Raw genomic sequence first — 27,400 nt, 5'->3', positions numbered from 1 at the left:
GAATGAGAAATAAACAGGACTTAGGAGAGAAATAACTGTAGAACGGTAGATCTGCAAAAGTTATTTGCTGCTTATTAGTCATGAATTCTTGTGAAATATATTCAATTAGAAAATACCTGCTTACATTATAAATAATGCAGGCTATTCACAATTGTCCCCAAATTGCTATTATCTGTAACTTTCTTCTTTATGCCAAATCCCAGCTTCATGCCTTCTACCTTGCTTCACCAAATGCTTGGAACAACCTTCTTGAATTGGTGTGCCTTGTTCTCTCCCTGGTTATATACAAATCCCAGCTAAAAACCTACTTTTTTGATTCTGCTCATAAGCTACTGCTCCCTGATCATTTCCTGGTTGTTCAAATAATCCCATGGCTGTCATAATTCATGTGTGCCCTAGCCAGATGATAAGCTCCACCACTGTGGGGAACACCACTGTGTGTGCATGCACTGTGGTGCTGTGATAATGTTTGTCTAGTACAGTAATTACAGTAGTGGTTGTTTGGATTTCCACTTTTGATATAATTACTCATTTTTGCAAACCTGTGCTCAAGGCAAGTTACAGTCCAGCGACAACAGGAAGTTTCCTGCTCCAAAGGGCTTGCAATCTAAGAGGGTCATTTATCGAGCTGCTATATTTTACCACTAGAGGAGCAAATATAGCAAGGGTTTGGGGGATGAGTGATTCCCCTTCTGGGAATTTATCATGGCAGTTCTGCACCAATATTTTTTTATCATGGAAAAAACCTATAATAAAAAATATCATTGAAGAACATGAAAAAACACGCAATGGCTGCCCACTTCACCAGGAGCACCATTGTAGGAAAGGGACATGTGGCCTATAGACAACCTCCCTCCCAAAATGAAAACATCTTCCCAGGGAGTCTTGGCAGAACCCCACTCACCCACTCCTGCTGCCTCTAGAGGAAGCCCCTGGTATAGACACACAAGGGTCAAAAGACAAACTACCTCTTCGTTACAGTAATGCAAAATGTACACAAGAAGAGGACATATTCAACAAATAAATTCGTTTATTCATGTATACCAATTACCTATTTAACATTAAAATCTCTCTAACACACTCATCCATCACACATACACCCACATATAAAATCAATATGTATCAATGAACATGACGTATCCTGTATACAATGTATATAATTTTTAAATATTATTTATTTACATTTTATTTAAATTATTTTGATATACCGATACTCAAGACTAGTGTCTTATCGTACCGGTTTACATTGAAACAAGGGGTAACCAATTAACTAGGAAGATAAAGTTACAATGAACAGGGGTTTACAGAGTGGGAGAGTAGAGAGCAAAAGCATACGATTAACATAATAAATTATAACATAACTAAGTTTAACATAACATATGGAGCGAATGTAGCAAGCTTAGACAATAGCTTAATCTTTAGGTCTATAAAGCTGCAGGCACGAATGAGGGAGGAGGAGGGGGCGGATCTGTGAAAATGGAGTGCATAGCTGTGCTGTTAGTAGTGTGTCCATTAAGGGAAGGCTTGGGTGAACAGCCACGTTTTTAGTTTCTTTCTGAATGAAAACGGGCATTGTTCCTGTCGAAGTTCCGGGGGAAGAAGATTCCAATGATATGGACCTGCCGTGGAGAAGGTTCGTTTCTGGATGGAAGTGTGACTAGTGGATTTGTTAGGGGGGGCTTGGAGCGTTCCTTTGTAAGCCGATCTGATCGGTCTTGTGGAAACGTGAAGTTCGAGTGGTATTTTGAGTTGTAGAGTGGATCGGTGATATATGTTTTTGTGGATGATGGATAAGGTCTTGAACATTATTCTGTGGTTGATAGGTAGCCAATGTAGGTTTTTTAGGATTGGTGTAATGTGGTCCTTGCGCCGAGAGTTAGTAAGGATCCTTGCTGCGGCATTTTGGAGCATCTGTAGTGGTTTCGTTGAGGCGACTGGAAGGCCAAGGAGGAGCGCGTTACAGTAGTCTATCTTTGAAAATAGTATGGCATGTAGTACTGACTGGTAGTCTTGAAAGTGAAGGAGAGGTTTTATTTGTTTCAGGACGTGAAGCAAATTATACATTATACATTGTACATTATACATATATACATTATACATAATTATACATTGTACAATTATAAAATATTTTATAATTATACAATGTATATAATTTTTTTAAAATATTTTTTAAAATACTGATGTTAGTCCTAAATGTCCCCATAGTATCACTGGTAAAGCTATCAACATTTACTGGTCAATGCCAAGTATTGTATGTAGGCCTCTCACTCACAGGGTCTGCATAGTGTAACAGACTCCTAATTAGGTACAAGGCCACCTTACTTTAATTATAATATTTTTGTTGGAATTTTTCATTTTTTTGCACATTAAAACTGCCCCATATCAGTCCTTCAATAGTCCTCTTAATTTTCATATACTATACTCCAAAGGTACGGGAGAAACAATAACTACTTATCTCGCCAATTTTGGTTAGTCACCCGACACGCGCATGTTTCGAACCATCGGTTCTGCTTCAGGGGAATTTTCTTCCGTATCCAGTCTCAGAGACGAACTTCTGAGCTTCCATTCCGCGAATTTGGGACTTCCAGCTCTCTTTTCTTGGCTCAATTACCACAATTTTAAATATTGCCGCGGCTCCCTTACGCCGCGTCCATCTTTGAAAGGCACACCGACTCGAGTGATCCTATTATAGCCTAGACCGGAACCTACGTCATCCCAGACAGTTTCCTTTCACGTCCGGTCTTCTCATTTGCTTTTCTTGTTTACGATATACAGACACCGCGAAAGTCACGGCTGTTATCATTCTGTATAATTACCACGGTATTAAGAAGCAAAACACCATGTTCTTTCTCATATTCTTTTTTTATTTTTTATTTGTATTCGCTGCTATTGTTATCTCAACCAAGCGGCGTTCTCTGTCACGTCCGCTTCAACATCACTAGGCACTTAATCACATGATCTACATCCCGTCCACTTCAGCGTCCCTAGCAACTTGATCATTTGATCTCCATCACGTCTGTTTCAGCGTCGCTGACAACTTACTCACATCATCTTCTAAACGTGCATTAACAAATTCTTCATCCATTCAAGCGTCATCAAAAAATTAACATTTCATCACAGAGTTCCCTTTCTTCAAAAAAGCTCCGCTCTGTACTCAGAAGAACTCTTACCACCTTGCATATCGGGAAACAATAGCCAATGTCACCTCCGATACTGTAGTTAAACATAACCACCAGGATCCACGGGGAATTCTAGATCAAGGAATACCAGTTTATTTTCTCATTTAGTCCTCCTGGGTCCATTGTATTCAGCCAATAAATCCAAAACTGCTCATGCATGTTGAGACGCATTTGAATGTCACCGCCACGCGGGCCACTCTGCACTTCTTCCAGAATCAGCCATTTCAGATCTGTAAACTTATGTTGGCGGGTAATGCAGTGCTGTACTAAAGGTGCTGTAACCTTCTCAGTCCTAATACAACTTCTGTGCTCTATGAGCCTGGTTCTGATCTTTCGTTTAGTACGCCCAATGTACAGAAGATTGCATGGACAGAAGATGGCGTAAATGACTTTTTCTGATTCACAGTTTGTGAGTCCGGTCAATCTTAGAACCTTTCCTGAGTTTGGTACTTGCCACTGGTCCCCTGTAACTGTCAGGGCACACATATCACAGTGTCCGCACTCATGGTGACCACCTGTCAATTTGGGCACACTTGCAGACGTAAAAGTGGACTTGACCACCATGTCTCTTATATTTTGCCCCCTAAAGAATGCGAACCTTGGACCCGTTTGAAATATAGAGTGTAAAGTCAATATATGCCAATGGGATTTAATAATATTCATCACTGTATTAACTTGTTTACAGTATTGCAACGTGCATGTGATCTTTTGTGAAAATGGCCGTTGTTGGTACTGTAGCAAAAGTGTCCTGTTGGCATATAACGCTCTTTTATATGCTTTTTTGACAACTGAGGCGGGATAACCCCTCTGACTGAATCTTGCCATTAAATCTGGCGCCTGCGTCCGAAACTCGGCTGTTGATGAGCAAATCCTCCTCAACCTCAGAAATTGAGATATCGGTAACCCATTCTTTAAACCCAAAGGGTGATCACTGGAATATCTCAAATAATTGTTGCTGTAGGATTCGTGGACCCTTGGGCCGATCGGAGCCAGAAGAGGAGCTGCTGTAGATGTTTGTAGCAGCGACCCCGACCGGGAGGCGGAGCTGACAGACTAGTGGCAGGCCGAAGGTGGAATCCTGGGAGCTCTATGCGACCAAGAGCTCTGGCGAGGAAGGCGGTGAAGGAGGCGCTGGCACTGTGTTGAGAGAACCTTCGCCCTGGAAGCCGATCCTCCCCCGAGAGGAGCTCGTAGGAGTTCGGCTGCTGGGACTTAGGAGATTCACCCTGGAAGCCGGAGTCCCCCCAGGAGGAGCCCGTAGGAACCCGGCCGCTGGGACTTAGGAGAGCCCACGGGGGCCTGGTCAGCTGCAGTCCAAGGTAGAGTGCTGAAGGGTCTTTGCTCGCCAATCCGGAGTCAGGAACCAATGGAACACTGTCAGCCAGTCCGAGGTCAGAAGCCAGAGAATCCACGTAAGCCGGTCCGGGCTCGGAAGCCAGAGAATCCACGTAAGCCGGTCTGGGGTCGGAAGCCAGGGGGTCAACGGAAGCCGGTCCGAGGTCAGAAGCCAGAAGAAATCCAATTACCAGTCCGGGGTCAGAAGCCAAGAAGAAACGTATGCCAATCCGGGTCAGGAACCAAAAGGAAGACGAGACAGCAGGAACGCAGCAACTGGAGACAGGAGCAAGCCTGGGAACCTCGTTGCAAGGCACTGGAGGAGCGCAGCTGCAGGGCTTAAGTAGCCCTGCAGCGTCTGACGTCACCGGAGGGAGAAGGCAAGTTTCCCGCGCCTGGCCCTTTAAATCTCGGGCCGAGACGCGCGCGTGCCCCTAGGGGGCGGAGCCAGCCGCGGCGAGACGCCGGCTGCTCCGGCGGTGCAGAGGCAGCGTGGCAGAAGCAGGGGCAGGCCCGGGAGCCGCGCGGGAAGGCCGGGAGCGCGGCGGCAAGAGCCCCCGGAGGCCCGGGGAGGGCCGAGGAGACCCGGAAGCCCGCGGAGGTAGGCAGAGCGGCCGGGGCCGACCCGGAGCCGCAACAGTACCCCCTCCCGTACGCCCCCTCCCCGGGGGTCGTGGCTTGGCCGGATGCTGGAGGTGGAAGTGGCGAAGAAGGTCCTTGTCCAGGATGTGGGACGAAGGCTCCCACGAATTCTCCTCCGGACCATAACCCTCCCAAGACAGTAGATACTCCCAGCGGTGGCGACGGCACCGGACATCCAAGACCTCCTTTACCGTGTAAGTGACATCCGGATCCGAGGAAACATTGGAGGGCGCTGGCGGAGCTGGCCGAAACCGAGAGAGCACCAGCGGCTTGAGGAGGGACACGTGGAAGACATCATGGATCTTAAGCGAGGAGGGCAGCCGCAATCTGTACGAAACCGCCCCTACGCGTTCTGCCACTGGGAAAGGTCCAATGTAACGTGGTGCTAACCTCATGGAGGGAGTCCGCAATTGAATGTGCTTCGTGCTTAGCCATACCCTCGTCCCGGGGAGGAACACCGGGGCGGGTCGTCGAGACCGGTCTGCATACGCCTTGAAGCGAGCTGCAGTTTTGCGGAGCTTCTCCTGCGTGGCACTCCAAAGGTGATGAAGCTGGTTGGCTGTTAGTTGTGCCGCGGGGGACGCGACTTGTACTGGTAACGGCAGTGGAGGTCTTGGGATCCTCCCATAAACTAGCTGAAAGGGAGACTGACTTGTAGCGGAGTGCTTGTGGCGGTTGTAAGAAAATTCCGCCCAGGGAAGGAGAGAGAACCAGTTGTCTTGGAGCTCATCCACAAAAGTTCGGAGGAAGGTTTTCAGCGTCCGGTTGGTCCGCTCCACTTGGCCGTTACCCTGGGGATGAAAAGCCGTGGTAAAATCCAACTGTATACCAAACTTCTTGCATAATGCCCGCCAGTACTTGGCCGTAAATTGAGGACCGCGATCCGACGCGATATGCGAGGGCAGCCCATGTAATCGGAAAATATGCTGGACGAATAGGTCAGCCAGCTCAGGAGCCGTGGGGAGCTTGGGCAAGGGGATGAAATGTGCCATCTTAGAAAAGCGGTCGACAGTGACCCTAATTACTGTCTTCCCCTCAGAGCGAGGCAACTCCACCACAAAGTCTGTGGAAAGGTGGGACCACGGTTCTGCGGGAATAGGGAGCGGCTGGAGTAGGCCCCACGGACGTCCCGGTGGGGGTTTTTGCTGAGCGCATGTGGGACAGGACTGAACATAGTGCCGAACATCCTCCCTCACTCGTGGCCACCAGTAAAACTCAGTGAGCAATTCAAGGGTTCGGGAAATCCCAGGATGGCCTGCTGTCAGGGAGTCGTGTGCCCATGCGAGAACCTTCCTCCGTGAACGAACCGGGACCACCGTCCTCCCCGCGGGCCCTAAGTCTGTGGCTGCCAGTAGGACTTTGGCTGGATCCAAAATATACTGAGGGGTCTCTGTAGTGTCGTCAACTTCGGTGGTGCGGGATAGGGCATCCGCCCGTACATTCTTGGCTGCGGGTCGGTAGCGAAGCGAGAAGTCGAACCGACTAAAAAAGAGGGACCAGCGGGCCTGCCGGGGATTGAGCCTCCGAGCATGAGACAAGTACTGCAGATTCTTATGGTCGGTATATACAATGATCGGATGTTGGGCTCCCTCCAACCACTGACGCCACTCCTCGAACGCCAGTTTTATGGCCAACAGCTCTTTGTCGCCAATCCCGTAATTCCTTTCTGCCGGCGAAAACTTGCGGGAGAAGTATGAGCAAGGCCAGGTTTTGCCAGTGGGAGAGGTTTGGAGTAGCACTGCCCCTACCGCGACAGCAGAAGCATCTACCTCTACTATAAACTGGCGTTGGGGGTTAGGATGCCGAAGACAAGTGTCTTGAAGGAAAGCCTCTTTGAGATCCTGGAAGGCCTGCGTCGCAGCAGGGGGCCAGCTTCGTGCATCTGCACCCTTCCGCGTGAGGGCCGTCAGAGGAGCTACCAGGCTGGAGTAATGCGGAATGAAGTGGCGGTAGAAATTAGCGAATCCTAAGAACCGCTGAAGCGCCTTTAGTCCCGATGGTTGTGGCCAACCCTTGATGGTGCTCACCTTGTCCGGATCCATTCGGAAGCCCGTCGAGGAGACAATATATCCTAGGAAGGGTAATGATTCTTGTTCAAACTGGCATTTTTCTAGTTTTGCGTACAAGTGGTTCTCCCTCAGCTTCAGCAGGACTTGCCGCACGTGTTCTCGATGTGTCTTGAGATCCTGGGAGTATATTAATACGTCGTCCAGGTATACGATCACTGAAGTCGCGGAGGACCTCGTTCATAAGGTTTTGGAATACCGCTGGGGCGTTACAGAGACCAAACGGCATAACAAGGTACTCGTAATGGCCGTCTCTGGTGTTAAACGCGGTCTTCCACTCATCCCCAGGGCGTATACGAACGAGATTGTAAGCACCTCGGAGGTCTAACTTGGTGAAGACACGGGCCCCTTGGAGGCGGTCCAGGAGCTCTGGAATCAGAGGCAACGGGTAACGGTCCCGGCGGGTGATTTGATTCAAGCCCCGGTAATCAATACAGGGGCGGAGGGACCCGTCTTTCTTTCCTACAAAGAAGAACCCGGCCCCGGCCGGAGATTTGGACGGTCTGATGAAACCTCGGTCTCAGATCTCTTAGATCGCGCACCCAAACGCCCTTTTCAGACGTGAAGTAGATGTCATTTCCGGATGGTGAATTCCCCTCCGGGACCTGATGTGGTATGAATAATATTGATTGACCGTGTAATCATTCAGCTGAAGAATTTTTGAAGATGGTGAATTTCCATCCCTGGGACTTGATGTGCTATGAATAATATTGATTGATCGTGTAACCATTCAGCTGAAGAATTTTTGAAGAATCAGATATCAATTGGGGCTATAATCTTCAATAACTCAATATGAGGAGTTAAGAGTGAATATTTGGGTGCGCGATGTAAGAGATCTGAGATCGGGATATATACTGAGCAAGTGGGTGAATTTCTATGAAGTTGATTACGATATTAAAGACATCTGTTGGAAAGGATTAATCAGGAAGAAATGTAAAGGATTTACCAGGAAGAAATACAATACTGTTTGGGAAGTCATTTTGGTTGTTCCTTGATGTTTAAGTCCATCCCTGAAGAAGCCTTTAAAATAAAACTGGCGAAACGAAGATCTTTTTTGGACGTTTAGGACTAACATCAGTATTTTAAAAAATATTTAAAAAAAAAAAATATACATTGTATAATTATAAAATTATATTTAAAAATTATATACATTGTATAAAGGATACTTCATGTTCATTGATACATATAGATTTTATATGTGGGTGTATGTGTGATGGATGAGTGTGTTAAAATCTCTCTAATGTTAGATAGGTAATTGGTATACATGAATAAATGAATTTATTTGTTGTATATGTCCTCTTCTAGAGGAAGCCCAGCAGACCAAAAAATTGAAAAAGTATAAAAAATAATTACATGGAAACACCCTGCCTCTTCCCAAATCATTCCTCTTTCCAAAATTATCGCCTCTTCTGGTGCTAACAGTCTCCCCCCCCCCCAACCCCAGTTCCTCCCCTCCTCTTCAAGGCCTTCAACCCTCCCACCACCCCCATCCATAGCGAGTCCCTGGTATCTAGCTGTGAAGATACAGTACATAAGCCTCAGAATCCACAGAGCAACAATCAAACTGAGGACAAAGCCAATTAAGAAGCACAAATTCCCTTCTTCAGTCTCATAGCTGTTTCTCAATGCAAGGCCATTGCAAGGGACAAGCAAAAGGGGCAACTGACTGGGGGCGCCATACCAGCAACATCATTTCAATGGTTTAGGCATGCTCCCGGCCCATGCAGCTGCTCTCAGGCTGCTCAGGGCACCATTATATCCAGTCATGATAGAATCTCCAGGATATTGCACTTATCTCCATTTATAAACTTGGATTCAGCTTTTATTTTTCATGGTGGAAAACCAACCATAATTCTACGCATTTCACACTAACCATTATATCTGAAGCCTCTATTTAATACTGACTTTGGGAGTGTCTAAATGCTAAATATACTTCAAAATACTTATTTATTTAGATTGCACTCACACCTTTTCATTGAAGGCTTAAGATGAGCTATATTCAATTTCTGTAGGTATTTCCTTGTCCCCAGTCAGCTCACAATGTAACAGGGTCATTCATCAAATGTGCTTGGGCCATATAGTGCAATAAAAGGGGTCTAAGGTGTGTTAGGCACGTGATAGTGCTTCGTGTGTTAGTATGCAAATATGATATTGAGTATGCAAAAGCTAGAAAAATATGCAAATGAGGGACTCCTACCGCATTATTCGGTGAAATAACGTGCAATAATGTGGGATGATTTAAAGTGGGACATACCTTTTTTTCTTGCAGTAGAGGGTGAAAATTTTTTTATTGTGCAACAGCGGCCATTATTGTGGATCGCGGCTATTATCATGTATGATAAAATGAGGTTTTCTTTCAAACACACCTTCAAAGCCCTCCTTGGCCAATAAAAAAAAAGGTTTGTTATAACTAAACTATTACATTAGCATAGCTATACAACCTATTAGTAATCAACAGTGTGAAGACATTGCAACAGCACCTCTGGCCAAGCCTTTCTACACATATAGTAGGCTAGATTGACAAACTAAAGAGTAGCAAATCACCTGGACTGGATGGTATGCACCCAGGGTTCTAAAGGATCTCAAAAATGAAATTTCAGATCTATTAGTTAAAATTTGTAACCTGTCATTAAAATCATCCATTGTAACTGAAGACTGGAGGGTGGCCAATGTAACCCCAATATTTAAAAAGGGCTCCAGGGGTGATCCAGGAAACTATAGACCAGTGAGCCTAACTTCAGTGCTGGGAAAAATAGTGGAAACTATTGTAAAGATCAAAATCACAGAGCATATAGAAAGACATGGTTTACTGGAACACAGCCAGCAAGGATTTATCCAAGGGAAGTCTTGCCTCACAAATCTGCTTCATTTTTTTGAAGGGGTTTAATAAATATGTGGATAAAGGTGAACCAGTAGATGTACTGTATTTGGATTTTCAGAAGGTGTTTGACAAAGACCCTCATGAGAGGCTTCCAAAAAAACTAAAAAGTCATGGGATAGGAGGCAATGTCCTTTCGTGAATTACAAACTGGTTAAAAGACAGGAAACAGAGAGTAGGATTAAATGGTCAATTTTCTCAGTGGAAAAGGATAAACAGTGGATCTGTACTTGAACCAGTGTTTTTCAATATATTTATAAATGATCTAGAAAGCAATATGATGAATGAGGTAATCAAATTTGCAGATGATACAAAATTATTCAGTGTAGTTAAATCCCAAGCAGATTATGATAAATTGTAGGAGGACCTTGCGAGACTGGAAGATTGAGCATCCAAATGGCAGATGAAATGTTTATTTTTTTGATAATATTTTTTATTGACCATTACAACAGTAACAGCGGAACAAACAAAGCGAACAATCATGTTTTTCAATATTACAACAATCGCCCATTGAGCTAGAGCAGAATTCAGTGTCCACGTTGAAGCATAATGAACATCTTAAACTAGCTTGAGCATCCCCCCAGCAGTGTTTCTGCCAGCTGGAGGGACATTATGAAATAAGAAAACACAGTAAAGTACAATGAGCAAACTCTAGTGAACCCCCCCCCCCCCCCCCTGACATTGAGAATCCAGAGTAAAGATAGGAACATCCAGTATCACTAAGCACCAGCAGTAACAATAAGTTGGGGTAGCCACACAAAATAAGTCTCAGTGTAAAAGTTAAATAGAGAAAGCTACTTTGTAGGCAAATCATTGAGAATGAGGCTCCATGCCAAGGGCGTTAAAGTGAGAAGATAAACCTCCCATCGCCTATAAAATAACCACCGTGGGTGAAACAATTCAATTTTGGTTATGTACTTATCCAGTAAGCATGTCTGATGAATCAGGTTGCGTAACTGTGTTAGGTAGGTGAATCAGTGGAGATCCACTTCTGTAATATACATTTTTTGGCAAGCACAATCACCAATTGGAACTACCATTTGGTGTACTTATTTCGAAAGGGGATACCCCTGCTATCATCCCAAATGAATACATTAATATGGTATGCAAAAGTGACACCACATTGGGCCAACAAATAGCGATGCATCTTATGCCAGAACAGACTGATACATGGGCAGGACCAAAGTTGATGGCCAAGCGTACTATGAGGTGTCGTGCCTTTGGGACAACAACCGGTTCCTCTATTCCCCAGTTTGCTTGCTTGCGCCGACGCAATATAAAACCTATGTAAACATTTAAACTGTAGTTCCTGAAGGGGAGTTGGCAAAGACAGAGACTGCGCTCTTGTAAAACACTGCTTGTAGTAAGGTGAGGTTAAAGAGATTCCCAATTCTCTATTCCACCTTGCTACTAATGAGTCTCACCTGGGGGAGGGTTGATATTATACCAGAAAGAGAGTTTATGGCGCGTCGGGTCATCCATATCTAAAAAGTCCGAAAGGAATTCCCAAGCATGGTCATATGGGTCTGGTAACACTAGCGAGAGTATATAGTGGCATATTTGTAAGTAAGCATAAAAATGTTGAGGCGGGAGGTCATGCTTTTCTTGCAGTATTGAGAAAGAGTAAACAGTATTAAAATCTTCTACCAAGTGTATCAGAGCTTTAATCCCTCTTGCATACCAATCCCCAAAGATTCGGTTGGGCATGCCAGGTGTAAAGCCTTCATTTCCCAGATGAGGCAGAAAATGGGTGGTCCAGCGAGGGAATTGAAAATGCCGACACACCCAATGCCAAGCTACGTATTTTGGTTTAATCAGCACACTATGTCGAAGATGAAAGGGAAGTATGTGAGGTGTTTTGTGGAGGATATAAGCGAGCCATAGTGGCTTAGTCTGTAGGTGCTCTATCTCCAAGGGGGTATAATAGGAAGTATTCATTTATTATTTATTTATTTATTTATTTATTTATTAACTTTTATTTACCGACATTCGTGCAGCACATCATGCTGGTTTACAAAGAACTCATGAGGCAATCCACCACATGGCGCAACTGACAGGCCATGTTATAGATTTTGAAGTCAGGTAGTCCCCAACCCCCCTGTTTCTTTGGGAGGCGAAGTATTTTAAGAGCTATCCAAGGTTTTCTACTCTTCCAAAGAAGTTTGCGTATTTGAGTATCTATATGGCAGTTGAAATTTTATGCAGACAAGTGCAAGGTGTTGCATATAGAAAAAAATAACCCTTGCTGTAGTTACATGATGTTAGGTTCCATATTAGGAGCTACCACCCGGAAAAAAGATTTAGATGTCATAGTGGATAATACTTTGAAATCGTCAGCTCAGTGTGCTGCAGCAGTCAAAAAAGCAAACAGAATGTTAGGAATTATTATGAAGGGAATGGTTAATAAAACAGAAAATGTCATAATGCCTCTATATCGCTCCATGGTGAGACCGCACCTTGAATACTGTGTACAGTTCTGGTTGCTGCATCTCAAAAAAGATATAGTTGCACTGGAGAAGGTACAGAGAAGGGTGACCAAAATGATAATGGGGATGGAACAGCTCCCTATGAGGAATGGCTAATGAGGTTAGGGCTATTCAGCTTGGAGAGGAGACGGCTGAGGTGGGATATGATAGAGGTCTATAAAATCATTAGAAGTCTAGAATGGGTAAAAGTGAATCAGTCATTTACTCTTTCGGATAATAGAAGTACTAGGGGGCACTCAATTAAGTTAGCAAGTAGCACATTTAAAATACATTGGAGAAAATTGTTTACATGCAATATCCTAACCACATCCTCTGGAATTTTTTGACAAGCAGCATTGAGGCAGGAGCCCCAGGAGATGACACAGCAGCATGGAGGCAAAGGACCAAGAGATGACAAAAGCAGCATGGATGCAGCAGCAGGATGAGATGAGATAAAATTAAACACCAGCATGGAGGCAGCATAAGGATGAGATGAAATGAGACACCAGAATGGAGGCAGCAGCAGGATGAGATGAGAGGAGATGAGATGACACTCCAGCATGCAGGCAGCAGCAAGATGAGATGAGAGGAGATGAGATGACACACCAGCATGCAGGCAGCAGCAGCAGGATGAGATGAGAGGAGATGAGATGACACTCCAGCATGCAGGCGGCAGCAGGATGAATGAGATGAGATGAGACACCAGCATGCAGGCAGCAGCAGCAGGATGAGATGAGATGAGACACCAGCATGCAGGCAGCAGCAGCAGGATGAGATGAGATAAGACACCAGCAGCAGGAGCAGATGAGATATGAAAAGAGACAGCAGCTGGACCATGACTGGAGACCACATCAAGGAGGCTGGAGTACGGGCAGAGCATAAAGGAAGGCGTTATAAGTAGGCAGCAGGAACTGAGTAGTCAGGAGGCTTCTTCCATCAAGCCAGCACAGGAATTCTGTACAGAGGACTGGCTAGGCTTGTTTCCACAAGTCTTCAAAAATGTATATTTATGTCACTATTTTGGCCTCATGGACCTTTGCCTCAATGTGGCTTTTCAGTTGGGGGTGGCATCTGTTTGGGGGGCCAACCACTGAGTTGACCTTCTGATCATGGATTGCTGCATGACATGGATTCCTGTGAAGCTGGGGAGGGCACGGGTGGTTGCTCTGGCATTCTTTGCAGGATTTGTTTTAAAAGACTGGTCAGATTATTTATGGAGATAACAACTATGGTTAGGGCTTGCGTGTGGGCTGCTGTCTGATTGCGAAGGGCCAGGGTGTGAGCATTGTGAGCCCACCTCAAGCACATTAGCTCTAGCCATATGTGGTGGAGGTGAACATCATGCCTCCTTTTCATGCAGTCCAACTGCTCATGCATAGGCCATTTCGGTGCTGCTAGTGCTGTGGTTGGTGTGGTTTGAGCTGTTGTTTGGGCCTCCAAATGAGGCATGACCGGGCTGGTAGGATGATCTTGCTCAATGCCTGCCAGCCTCCTGCTGGCAATGTGGCGTGCTGGAGGTAGGTCGGGATGGGTCCACTGCCTCCCATTGCAGATTTGGGTCCTCCATAAAGCCTGAGATGTTGAGACTGACATTCAAAGGTATTGGTGAGCCTAGGGGTACCAGCATCTGCAGCTGTTTTTGAGGTGGCTCCTGCTGCTCCTCCTCTTCACTCCACTGTGTTTCTGCATCCATTAGTAAGGGTGCCTTGAAAAGTGGGCCTGCACCGCTGGTCCCTGGGACTTTATGGCTGGGACCAGCGGATTCCCTGGAGAAAGTTGTGGAAACAAAGAAGAAGACATAAGTACAAATGCTAAGAAGTGCACATGTACTGTTTGGCATAAGATATGCACTTTGAAGCAAGCAATGTGCATATCTTATGGAAAAATATATGGATATCTGTAGCAGCCTTGCCATTTACAGGTGAGGTGAACTTCCTGGCTCTGGCTCGTGTGGTGTCCAGCTGCTCTTCCATCCCCTCAAAGACATCCGGTCCCAGCCATTCGATGAGGCAATCTTCCATGGGTGTCTTCACTATGGGCAAGGGGCTCCTCTTGTCTGCCGCAGATATCTATTGCGGCTCACCACCTTGTTCTTTAGTTGGGCCTTGATGTTCCAGTACTGATGGGCCACCTGTTCTGCTTTCCTTTTGATTCCGCTGCGCCGGGATATAGCCTGGGTGATCGTGCACCAGATCTGGCCCTTGGAAGCCCTGGAGGTCTTGGATATGGTTGCTGAACAGCATGGCATACTTTTCGAGGACCTTAGCGATGATTATGTCATTGTCCTCGATACTGAACTTTAAAGCCCGAAGATGACTGTGCCCTGCCAAATGAACAGGGTGCCACTTTCCTCGCTCTCGCTCCCACATCCCGCTCCCCTCCCTTTCTCCCCCCACTCTTGCACCTACCCTATCTACTCCCCTCCCCCTGCCCTCTTTGTTTATCCCTACCCTGCCATCCTCCTTCCACCGTACTCGCCTGCCTATCCTCTTTCACCTCCCGCCTTCTATTATTCCTTCCCTCCTTCCTATCTTTACTCCTGTCCCTGTCCCTACTCCTACTCCTAGCAGTCCTGCCTTTATACTCCCTCCTCCTCTCCTCTTTCCTCCCCTCCTCTCCATATACCTATCCTCTCCTAATCCCATTCCTTTCACTTTCTATCCTTTCTCTAGATCTTCAATCCTCCTCCTTACCACCACCACTCCTCCTCACTCCTCCACACAACCACCACTCCTCCTCCACACCACTACCACTCCTCCTCACTTCTCACTCCTCCGCACCACACCACTCCTCCTCCACACAAAAACAGACTGAAAAATTTGACAAACTTACAAAAACCTTCACACAAAAATAAAAATGAGACAAAATGAAAGGGAAACAGATGAAAACAGAAGACAAGATAACGCACTCAGGTAATCAATAGAACAAAGCTTCTAATCTCCCACTAAACAGCTCACCAACTCTCCTCTCCTCTCTCCAACGCCTGACACACACTCAAAGAGGCAGCAACAGGAAGCTGATCTATACAATCAAAGAAAATAACGTGCCAAATGTAAATTGACGCATGTCGCGATGATGCAATAACATATTGCGCTTTGCAGAAAATACCTACGTGATGTGGTAGATATGGAATTTGCCTAACCATGGCCCCTTTCTTAATTGTGGATGCTAATGCACCATATTTCTGCCATATTTATAGATTTTTGGTGAATCTAGGCCTAAATGTGTTCCTGAGCCAATAGAGGGTGAAATGATTTGCCCAAGCTCACAAGGAACAGCAGCAGGATTTGAGCTCTAGCTTCTTTGGTTCACATTCTGTTAATCTCACCAGTAGGCTACTCCTCTAGTAGCAGCTTTAAAGAGTGTATATATGAAAGGGCGGAAGCCTTAATGTCCTTGTTTAGCATTCATTAAATAATGCCCATTTACAAATATCTTGTGGGTAATTTGTATGTGTGTTAGTGTTACCTCTGGAGTTCCCAAAAGCTCAAGCAAACTATATATAAAAAAAGATACAGATATTTTATTTATTTATTTATTTATTTGCAGTTTTTATATACCGACATTTGTTTAATAACCTCACATCGGTTCACAGATAACAAACATTTCAGTTCTTTCTTTAAGTGTTAATACTAGATGTAGTACAAAATGACCTGTACCTTAGGTGGGCCATGTTAACGCCTGGCAGCATGCCTTACCAGGTACGCCTTCCCCTTGAAGACAATATGACTCTCTGGGCACTAACCCCGCATCTGCCCAAACCAAGGCCTGGATTTTCCTATGTCGCACAGCTTAGTGAATCCCATGGTAACGGGGGGCAAGGAGGTGAAGGGGGGGTGGGCCTGCGAAAGCTGGCAGCGATCGCACCACCGCAGTGTTATCACTGCCGGCTTTCGCACCCAATTGCCAGCGAAGTTACCGCCACGTCCACCTCCTCGCCACGCCAACTCCTCCCCTTCCGGCCCTGACTCCGCCCCGCCCTCGGCAACCTTTCGCACGCGAAAAGGGACTTTTTGCGTTCGAAAGGCTTACAAAATAACCCCCTATGATAGGGCCTCTGGGATCTGACCCACCGAACCTCTACTCCCCAAACCACTAATAATCATTGGTGGCGTGTAGGTCCAAACCAAGGATATTAGGTGAACCTTAAGCCTTGCGCCCCCCTTTCTTTCCTCCAATTAACATTCAGGCCCATTGGTCACTCTCCTACCTGAGATTTTGAAAATTAAACATTGTGGAGACCCACCGGCACCTTTCCCAGAACAATCCTGTAAAAAACACATACTTCGACATAGGGATGGCATTTTCAAAAGCCATTTATGTAGGTAAACTCTGATTAACTCAGGTAAAAACATTTTTGGAAGACTGCCCAGCCACAAAGCAGCTAAAAGTATGTGCATTGCTCAGCAACACCCATACCTTTAGGTTCATGTAGCAGAAGCATTCCCAGTGGCAGCGTTAGGTCAGGGGAGGTAATAATATCCATAGCTTTGCATTTTCAAAACTGCCCGTGTTATTTTGAAGGGAAAAAATGACCCTCAGAAAAAGCAGCTGCACATCTCTGCTGCTTGTTTTTCCCGGTGCAGTTTTGTAAAGGGAAAGTATGCCTTGTATGTTCCCTTTGAGAATTGGCACAAAGCCCGCAGGTAAAAAGCTCCCAGATACTCTGTACCAAAACATTAGTTTCGAATGTTAACAAAATGTAATGTTTAAAAGTATGGGGTTTTGTATACACTGTATATACATAATATAATTGTTTCAGAAATCATGTCACAGTGTCGAATGAGAATGCATCATCTGTGATTTTGGGCGGAACAATGCAAAAAAAAAAAATAAAAATTAAGGAATACATGCATTTATAAATGAAAAGAAATCCATATCCCATTGGCTGGGCCAAACTATTTATTTATTATAGCATATGTATAAGTTGTCTAAGAAAAAAAAAAGATCTAGGCCAGAGGTTCTCAACCTAGTCAGGGTATCCACAATAAATACAATGGAGGCAGTACATGCAAACCTATCTGATGCATTTTCATTGTGGATATCCTGAAAACCAGTCTGGCTGGGAATGTGCCGAGGGCTGGGTTGAGAACCCCTGCTCTAGATGACATACAATAATAAATCTAATATACAATAGTAATGTATAAACAAAAAAACCCAAACATCAACAAATATAAAAAAAGACAATAAAATATAAATCAGAAATCGGCCAAATGGCCCTAGCAACTGATAGGAATCTGAAAAGAGTTGTGGACAAATGAAGGTCAGACAACCCAGAGCACAAAGCTAATGTAAGAGTGGGATCTGCTAGCAGATCAATGTTGGGAGCTGCTGGGATCAGAGTAAAAGGCAATCCTGGCAGCTGGAAGGGGTTTCTAAAGATATCCGGTAAGTGGGAGGATTAGGATTGGGACGAGGGAGGGAGAGGAGAGGAGGGAAGGGGTATTCCCAATCAGTTTCCTAACTGGGGAGGGGGAGAGAGAGGAGAGGAGACTGCCAAGAGGACTGCAGATATTTTTTATATTTTGAACTTGGGGGTCTTTGGAGGAGTGTGGGTCTTGGCCGGGCAGTGCTCTTTTTTGATACTTTGGGTGGGTAAGTGGGGGAGGGGTTCTAATTCTGGCAAAACAGCCCATGCAGGACTATTTTATTTAAATCTGTAGCCACTTGACTGACTATATTCTTCCGAATGTAGCCGGTTAAGCTTAAAATTATCCAGCCACACATGGCCGGATATCTTTAAACCTGTCTATATTCAGACATAACCTGTCTATATTCAGACATAAATTATCCAGCTAAATGTAGTGGGATAATTTTATTCAGGGATATTTAGCTGGACCTTTATCCGACTGAATATCCCAGATAATGATCTGGCTAACTTTAGCTGGATAAGTCAGTGTTGCGCTTGGCAGCTCATGGGCTCCTCTTGCGAGCCGACGCACTTACCTCAGATGCCGGAACCCCTGAAGCTGCCATGACGCCGGCCTCCTTCTCCCAATGTGGCAGTAGGCCACGCGGTGGTGTGTCCGTGTGCTGCTCACATATGCAGCAGGACGCTGCTGAATCTGCTCTCTGGCTGTCTTAGGGCAAGCGCTGACCACCGGAATTTAAAGGGCCAACAGTGGGAACCCAAGAAAGGCGCTTCATGATATCACCCCCTCTGCACCTTAAAAGGCTGCCCCCAGATGCCTTGGCAATAGTTCGACTTCCTGGAAGTAACGAATTGCCTCAGTGTATTCCTGTTCCTGGCTTCGTTGTTACTGATCTGTGTTCCCTATTCCATTCCTGGTTCCTGTCTTGGCAGTCTGGTCCTGTTCCTGAGTTCTCATCTTCCTCCTGGTTCGTCTTCATTCCTACATCCTCTTCATGGTCAGTCTTCAGTTTCACCTCTCAGGCCCCCGTCTTCTGAGTTCTGTGGCTCCTGCCCAACTCCTTCTGGTTAGATCTTTGGTTTTGACTTTGGCTTGCACATTGACTTTGATTGACCTCCTCCTGCCCGCTGATCAATGCCTGGACCTTGACCATGATTGAACTCCTCCTGTTACTGACCACTGCCTGGACCTTGACCTGCTCAAACTCTGCCTGCCACAGATTTCTGCCTGGACACGCTCCCCACCTGCATTCCTCCTGCGCTAGATTCTGGCCTGCAACTGCACCTTCTCGAAGGATCTTCACCTTTACAGTGGCCCGTGCCTAAGCCCAGCCGGCCCCTGCACTCAAGGGCTCAACCTAAGGGGAACATAGGTTGGTAATGGTGAAGCTCCAATTGGGCCTCTGCTTCCGCCACCTCCCCTAGCCAACAGTGGGGACTTGAAGGGCTCCTCCCTGCAAGTTGTACCAACTCCACCTCAGTCCAAGGGTCCACTCCCGCAACAGCTAGTTGTTTTAGCGGACTTTGAATTCTGGCCCTGTAGGTGTTCTGCCATTTTGGACTTCTTTCCCATAGACACAGAGAGGGTAATTTTTCATCAATTAAGCCACCCAGAGCTGCAAAGGCTATGGGTACTTTTGACCTGGGCATTCTGTAGTTCACTTTTAAAGAGAAAGTATGTAGGTAGTTTCACTTTGAAAATTGCCTGCAAGTTCCATGGGTCAAGACGTACTTACAGACTTTGCCACTTGTTTCTTGTATGGGCAAAAAAAAAAAAAAGGGCGCAGAACACTAGATGCAAAATTCAAAATCAAATCTGTATGAGCTGTTTTCCTACTCCACTCTCTCCTTGCTCCCAGGATCACCTTCACCTAAAAGCACACTCATTGATGATGCTCCTACATGTGCTTTTGGCTGGTTAGAGGGGGTGCAGTTTACAGCCAGGAAAATTTACTATGCTACATCCCTATTTACCTGGGGAAATAGCTTTGAAAATTGTCCTCAGAATGGGAGCAGGGTGGGGCAGAGTCGGGGAAGACTTTAGTAAATCATGCCTTTGTGTCTGTAGGAAAAATGCTCATTCCAACATTCGGTGCTCAAATTATAATAAAACATATAGCAAAGAGCATTTATTTACCTGGTGAGGTCACGATAGCTGCCATTGGAAATCCATTCCCTATGCCTTTCGCCATAGTAACGATGTCTGGGATGACGTCGTGGGTTTGAAATCCCCAGAAATGACTGCCCATCCGAGCAAATCCTGTTTGAACCTTCCAAGATCCAAGCAGCAAAACAAAAGATCCCATCAGTAAAGGCAACCTTTGTCTTTACATTTCCACCAATATTCTCTACATTCTATTTACCCTTATTCACCCCGCAAGCTTTAAGTTGGACCCTGCAGACCTTTTCTCTATTGATTGAAAGTCAGTAGAAGGACATGCAGCTGGATTATCATGATTTGGATTAGCTCCAGAGTAGCTGAGATTAGTCAAAGCATCTTGGATTTAGAAAGGACAATTACCCAAGTGATTTAAGCAGGTTCAGCAGCTGGGCTGATACTTGCCCTCCTCCACCTGGGTTAAAGTACATCCAGGTTTCTGCAGCACACAGGCATTCCTGTGGGCCACAGTCAGGTCAGGGATAGTAAACCGGCACAGGTATATTTGATTTTCCAAATGCATACAGGCGATTTTGCCCTCACTCAGTCTCCCACATAGTGGGTGCAAAAAACATGAGCACTTGTAATGGGCCAACTTCGCACCTGCCAAATTTTTAAAGTGTTTTTTTGCTTTTGTTTTTATTTACATAAAATGCTGGCACTGAAAGCACCCGTGTAGTTTGCAACCCTGCGGGTTGGTCAAAACTCCCCCTCCCCCCCCCCCACTGCCCCCAAATTATAATGCAAACTGTGGGGAATAATAGAAAAGACACAGAAGGAACAGATTTATTCAATATCTGGTTTTCTTTTTATACTGAGTATTCCCTACCACCACAGTAAATGCTATCACTCTTTGGAAGATTTTTTAAGTACAGTCCATGTGGAGTTTCCCTTTGAAAATTCATGGCTAGCGGGTAATACGCATACTTTTCTACTTATGTACTTTGTAGCTGTTTTGAAGGAGGAAAACAAGATATCCACATTCAAATTTCAATGAGTTAATATGCAAAATTATGCTAACCAGTTCATTTAAATGTAAACACATTTTTTGTCTGTTTGCCAGAAAGGTAGTTTGATGCTTGTATTAAATACATTGGTTAATGCCCAATTTTAATGAGATGTCACCAGCATTTTTAATATGAAATTCACCTTTAGTCAATCATTTATTTATTTATTTATTGGTTTTTATATACCGGAAGTTCCTGTATACAATACATATCACTCCGGTTCACATTTAACAGAGATAACTATCGCCGGGTAGGTGGTTTACATGGAACATATCAAATATAAAGTAATGAACAGTAGAACTATAATACAGTATATATATTTTATTTAGAAACAACTAAGATCAACTTAGATAACAACTTGGAACAAAACTGACTCAATGTGAGCATTACATTATTGTGGTAAGACAAGGCTGGATGTTTGTTCTTCCTGCTTTAGCTCTCTGGGAAAGCTTGAAGGAAGAGCCAAGTCTTGAGTTTCACCTTGAACGTAGTATGGCACGGTTCTAGGCGGAGGACGGTGGTAGTGAGTTCCAGAGTGACGGGCCCGCTGTGGATAGAGCGCGTTTCCTCAGGGTAGATTTTGCAGGTTGGGTGATCATTCTGTTCTGGTATGCCCTTCTGGTTGGTTTGTTAGAAGAGTGTAGTTGAAGCTGGAAAGTTAGGTTGAGGGGGGAGATGTTATGTAGTGCCTTGTGAACCATCATGCAGGTCTTGAACTGGATCCTATATTTGATGGGGAGCCAGTGGAGATGCTGTAGGATTGGGGTGATATGGTCCCTTTTTTTGGCATTGGTAAGGATCCTTGCAGTGGCATTCAGAACCATCTGGAGTGGCTTGGTAGTGTATGCTGGAAGGCCCTGCAGGAGTGAATTACAGTAGTCTAATTTAATTAGAATGATGGCTTGGAGTACTGTGCGGAAATCCCTATATAGTAGAAGGGGCTTTAGTTTCTTTAGCACTTGTAATTTAAAGAAGCATTCTTTTGTGGTGTTATTTATGAATTTATTGAGGCTGAGTTTGTTGTCAAGTAGTACACCCAGATCTCTGACTTGAGGTGCGGTGGAATATCCTGAGGTGTCTGGAGAGATGTTGGATGTTGGCGGGGCAGATTGATCTGGTGCTATGATGAGAATTTCCGTTTTTTTGGTGTTTAGCACCAGGTTGAGGCTGGTTAGCAGATCGTTGATGGATGAGAGGCATTTTTTCCAGAAGGACATGGTTTTATGTATGGTCTCCGTGATAGGGATGAGAATTTGAATGTCATCCGCGTATAAGAAATGGGTGAGCTTGAGGTTAGTAAGTAGATGACAGAGAGGGAGCAGGTAAATGTTGAAAAGGGTGGGTGAGAGTGATGATCCTTGTGGTACCCCCATCTTGACTTGGATGGGGTGAGATTCCTTGTTGTTTATCTTAACTTTGTATGTTCTGTTCTCTAGGAAGGACTTAAACCAGTTGAGAGCTGTTCCAGTGATGCCGATGACTGTTAGTTGTTGTAGTAGGCTAGGGTGGTTCACGGTGTCGAAAGCTGAGGAAAGATCCAGAAGCACGAGAAGACAAGGTTGGCCTTTTTCGAGATTGAAGATAATGGTGTCTGTTAGTGTGGCTAATAAGGATTCGGTGCTCTTTTTCTTTCGGAATCCATATTGGTTGTTGGTGAGGATATTGTTGTCGTCAAGGAATTCAGAAAGTTGTCTGTTGACGATTTTCTCCATAATTTTAGCTAGCATAGGGAGGTTCGCTATAGGTCTGTAGTTAGCCAGATCTGTAGTGGGAAGGTTGGGTTTTTTGAGTAGAGGTTTGAGAAGCGCTAACTTGAGTTGTTCAGGAACTTGGCCTTGGGCGAGGGAGCAGTTGATGATATCAGCTACTGGCTTGGCAATGGTGTCATGGATTGAACTCAGCAGGTTTGATGGTATATGGTCTAAGGGGTGAGAGGACGGTTTTATCTTCTTAAGGATATTTGCTATTTCTAAGGTGGAAGTGGGTTCGAGAGATTCAAGCACTGCTGTGTGAGTGTTGGGTTGAGAAGCGGTTGTTGTATCTGGTTGCTGGCTGTGGTTGCTTGTGAGGCTAGCGTGTGGCGTTGGCCCTTTGAGGGGGGCTACGAGGGCTGTGATTTTGTTGTCGAAAAAATCGGCAAGTTCACTGGCTTTTTTTAGAGCTTGGTCATCTGGGATGCTTGGTCCAGGAGGAATAGTGAGGGCTGAGACATAAGAGAAGAGTGCTCTTGAATCGAATGAGAAGTAGTGTATCTTTTTGGAGTAAAATTCTCTTTTTGTTTTGTGGATTTCGTTTCTGTAGGTGTTGAGGCATGATTTGTAGTTGAGGAGGGTTGTTGTAGATGGGCTTTTACGCCATAGGTTTTCCTTGCTTCTAAGCTCGTGTTTACGAGACTTCAGTTTTGTGGTGAACCAAGGTTTCCTGTTATCTTTGTCAGGGTTAATAGACTTAGTAGTCAAGGGACATACATGATCTGCAACCTTGTTGGTGATGTTGAGCCATGATGAAGTTGCTGAGTTAGCGTCGGTGAGGTCCAGATTCATTAGTTCTTTGGCTAGGTGTTTGCTTAGGTGATCTCCTGAGCACTGTTTCCTGACTGAGATGTTAATGGTTTGGGTTGTTAGGGGAAGAGGCTCAAGGATCTTTAACATTGAAGAGATGATTCTGTGGTCAGTCCAAGGAACCGCAAGGCAGGTTGGAGTGGTGTGGGAAGATAGACCTTCGTTTATAAAGATCAGGTCTAAGGTATGCCCAGCTTTGTGGGTAGGTTCTGTCACAATTTGTCTGAAACCCATATGGGTGAGGGAGGAGAGAAGGGTTTTGCAGTTGGAAGAATGAGGATGGACATCCACGTGGAGGTTGAAGTCTCCCATCAGGATAGTAGGTTTCCTGAATTTAAGTGTTTTGCTGCTAGTTCTATGATTGGGGAAGGGTCTGATTCCAAGAGACCGGGAGGAGCGTAGATTAGTGCTATAGTCAGATGCTTTGAGTTGAATAAAGCGAATTCCAAGTTGGCTATGGTATTGGATGTCTGCAATGACAGACCTAGTGTTTTTTTGGTTGCTAAGAGGAGGCCTCCTCCTCTTTTTTTGCGTCTGGGTATGGACAGTATGTCGTAGGACTGGATAGGAAGCTGGTTGATTAGAGTTGTGTCAGTTGGTTTTAACCAGGTTTCTGTGATGGCACAGATATCTGGTTTAGAGTCGGATAAGAAGTCGTTGAGTATGTGTGTTTTCTTGGTTATGGATTGCGCATTAAATAGTGTGATTGAGAAAAGAGCCAGGCCGAGGCATTGGGTGATCGGTGTCAGCATGATGGGTCTGAGTCTCTGTTGGCGGTTGTGGTGTAGTGGTGTGGTGGGGAGCTTGGGTGCTCTCCATCTTTGGTTGTGGATGATAGGGATGGTTACGGGGTGCATGATGGGAAAGTAGCTTGAGAAGATGGTTGAGTGCTGAGAGGAGAAAGGTGTTGTCTGGTGCTGGTTAAATGCTGCTAGGTGGGCAGATGTAGTTTGTTGCTGTTGACTGTTGAGTTGGAAGCTGGTTTCTTAAGGGATTGGTAGGTTAGACTTTGTGTGAAGGCCGAGGGTCCCCGAGAGGGGGTAGCGACCGCACGGACCCTAGTAGAGGTGATGAGATGCAGTTAGGGGCCAGGAGGACGGAGCGTTGCAGCTGTGGAATCCTGTATTAGCTGTGCTGCTAATATGGCAACACATGTACTTAAGGCAATTTATTTAGTTAAATATTTATATCTTGCCTATTATCAATTCTAGGAGAGTAACAATAAAACATAAATAAAATGCATAACAATAATATATAATAAACATACAAAACCATATATATATATATGATACAATAACTTAAAATATATACACACAAATTTAGCATACATAAAATCTATAACAGTAAAGGAATAAAACACATAGAAACTATATAAATAAATATCACAATGACTTAATATTATATACAAAGCTACATATAAGACCTTAAATGCCTCCACTCTTCTGCTATAATCAGCATATGTTTTTCTAACCCAAAAATTCTCCCTAAACTCTGGTCAACAACTTTAATTTTAAATAGTCAACGTATGACACCCGCTAAACCCAACCAATGAAGAACTGTCTAAATAGTTATTAATTAAATCAACAAAATGCTGTCAATTCCTGAGTAAAAAGATAAGCCTTGTGAAATTTCTGAATCCTATTAACAGTCTCAGCTTTCAGCTCCTCAGAAAAAGCATTTCACCACAATGGGTCCATAACCCTAAACATTTGCTCCCTTTACTCCTCAAGTCTTACTTTTTTCAAAGAAGGCTCATCTAAAAGACTATGAAAAAAGCATCTCAAAGTACAGCAGGGGCGATAGATTTCTAGGAACAAATTAAAACATCTAGGCACAAGGCCTTGAATGGCTTTAAAAACAATCATCAAAATCTTGAACTTTATTCTCCACAGCACTGGAAGCCAGTGGAGTCCTGCCAGTACGGGACTGATATGTACTCGCATTTGAGTACCAGTAACCAGCTGAGCTGCAGCATTCTCAACTAACTGAAGGGCCCATGTGGTGGTTTGTGTTAAACCTAAATATAAAGCATTACAATAATTGAGTGGTGCTATCACCAATGCCTGAATTAAGGTAGGAAAATCATAGTCTGACAAAACAGGTTTCATGTTTCACAAGAACTTAAGCTTATAAAAGGCTTTCTTTACCACTGTCTTAATAGGGGGACATATCAATAATGGGGAATCCATCTGAATATCAAGACTGACTGCGTACCTGGCTAGCTATAGGAATTTGATGATTATCATGTTTACAAAATGGAGGAAGTTCAGAAGGAGTAAAATGGGCAAGCAAAATGATCTCAGTCTTCCTGAGGTTCAATTTAAGTTTACTGTGAAACAACCAGTCTTGGATTTTAGATACACAAGTGGAGATTTGAACAATGGTGTCAAGAACAGAAGAGAACAGAGGGAAATGAACTGGATATCATCCACATAAACTTTACATCACCACCCCAATATTTGCCAAAATTTGATATAATGAGTCTCGATAAATATTAAAAAAAAGTGATGGACACTGATGAGCCTTGTGGGACACCTGTATGCAATGGTCTAACAAAAGAACTATCCTTTACCTTACAAACGCTTTGTGACTGATCTTGAAGAAAAGACATAAATGTAATCCCCATAGATTTCGATCAATCAATTAGAACTGCATGATTCCGAGTATCAAATGCTGAAGTAATGTCGAGAAGGACTAAAAAAAAATGTGGTACCTGAATAAAAGCCATGTCAAAACACATAGAAACTAGACAATAATAAGGTCTCAGTATTATGTGTGGTGTGGAAATCAAATTGTGAATCATCTAAAACATTATTATCAATAAACTCATGTAGTTGTTTAAGAACAGTCTTCTCAATGACCTTAGTCAAGAAAGGTAAAGGTGATAGTTACATATATTAGTATATGTAAGTATATTTTTCTTTTCAAAATTGGATGAATAAGTGCACTTTTTAGTAGGTTCAGCATATGACCTTCCTTCAATGACAAATTTACTATGTTCATAATAAAATCTCCTATGTCCTCCCACAAAGATTTGAATAAGACACTACAACATGAATTCAATGGAAAAAGGTTATCTTTCAACTTACTAATTGTTTGTACAACCTCAAAAATTGTTACTGGCTCAAACTGCTCCCATAGAGCACCTTTCTCAACATTGTCTGTGGATCAATTAACAATACTATCAGAGAAATTACAGACAAGTAATTCAATCTTATTTTGGAAGTATGTAGCAAACTCCTTGCATTTAATACTAGTGTAAATAGAAAGTGCAGACATCACTATTTTGGTCATTGATTTCACAGGATTGTGAACGGGCAGCCTGATTGTGAGATGAATAAAAATCCCACTATGCACTGTCAATTATCTGTTTACAAGCCGTTAAGCCCGTTAAAACGGGCTACATCCCTCTGTCTCTCACCTCCCCCTCTTTCTCTCTCCCCTCACTCTTCACCACCCCCTCCCTCACCCACTCCTCCCCACCCTCCCTCTCCTATCACTCAGTCCCTCCCTCCCACTCAGTCTCACTCACTCCCTCCCTCTCACTCAGTCCCACTCTCACTCAGTCCCCACTCCCTCCGTCCTCTCCCTCAGTCCCACTCCCTCCCTCAGTCCCTCCCCCTCACTCAATCCCTCCCTCCCACTCAGTCACTCCCTCCCCCCTCCCTCTCACTCACTCAGTCCCACTCACTCTCCCTCAGTCCCACTCCCTCCCTCTCTCTCCCAGTCCCACTCCCT

The 27,400-nt window shown here is 44.5% G+C and overlaps 1 protein-coding gene across 3 annotated transcripts in view; it reads right to left on the bottom strand.

Moving 5' to 3' along the window:
- Positions 1-27,400, bottom strand: part of AGXT2 (alanine--glyoxylate aminotransferase 2) — a 145,236-nt gene that overhangs the window by 16,472 nt on the left and 101,364 nt on the right. For all 3 annotated transcript variants that reach the window (XM_029578964.1, XM_029578973.1, XM_029578982.1), the window contains exon 10: positions 20,074-20,206. In XM_029578964.1, the coding sequence (XP_029434824.1) occupies positions 20,074-20,206 (133 nt within the window). The remainder of the gene's footprint in view (positions 1-20,073; positions 20,207-27,400) is intronic.

Source organism: Rhinatrema bivittatum, chromosome 1 (assembly GCF_901001135.1).
Source record: "Rhinatrema bivittatum chromosome 1, aRhiBiv1.1, whole genome shotgun sequence".
Lineage (NCBI taxonomy): Eukaryota > Metazoa > Chordata > Amphibia > Gymnophiona > Rhinatrematidae > Rhinatrema > Rhinatrema bivittatum.
This window is presented reverse-complemented; position numbering and strand designations above follow the sequence as displayed.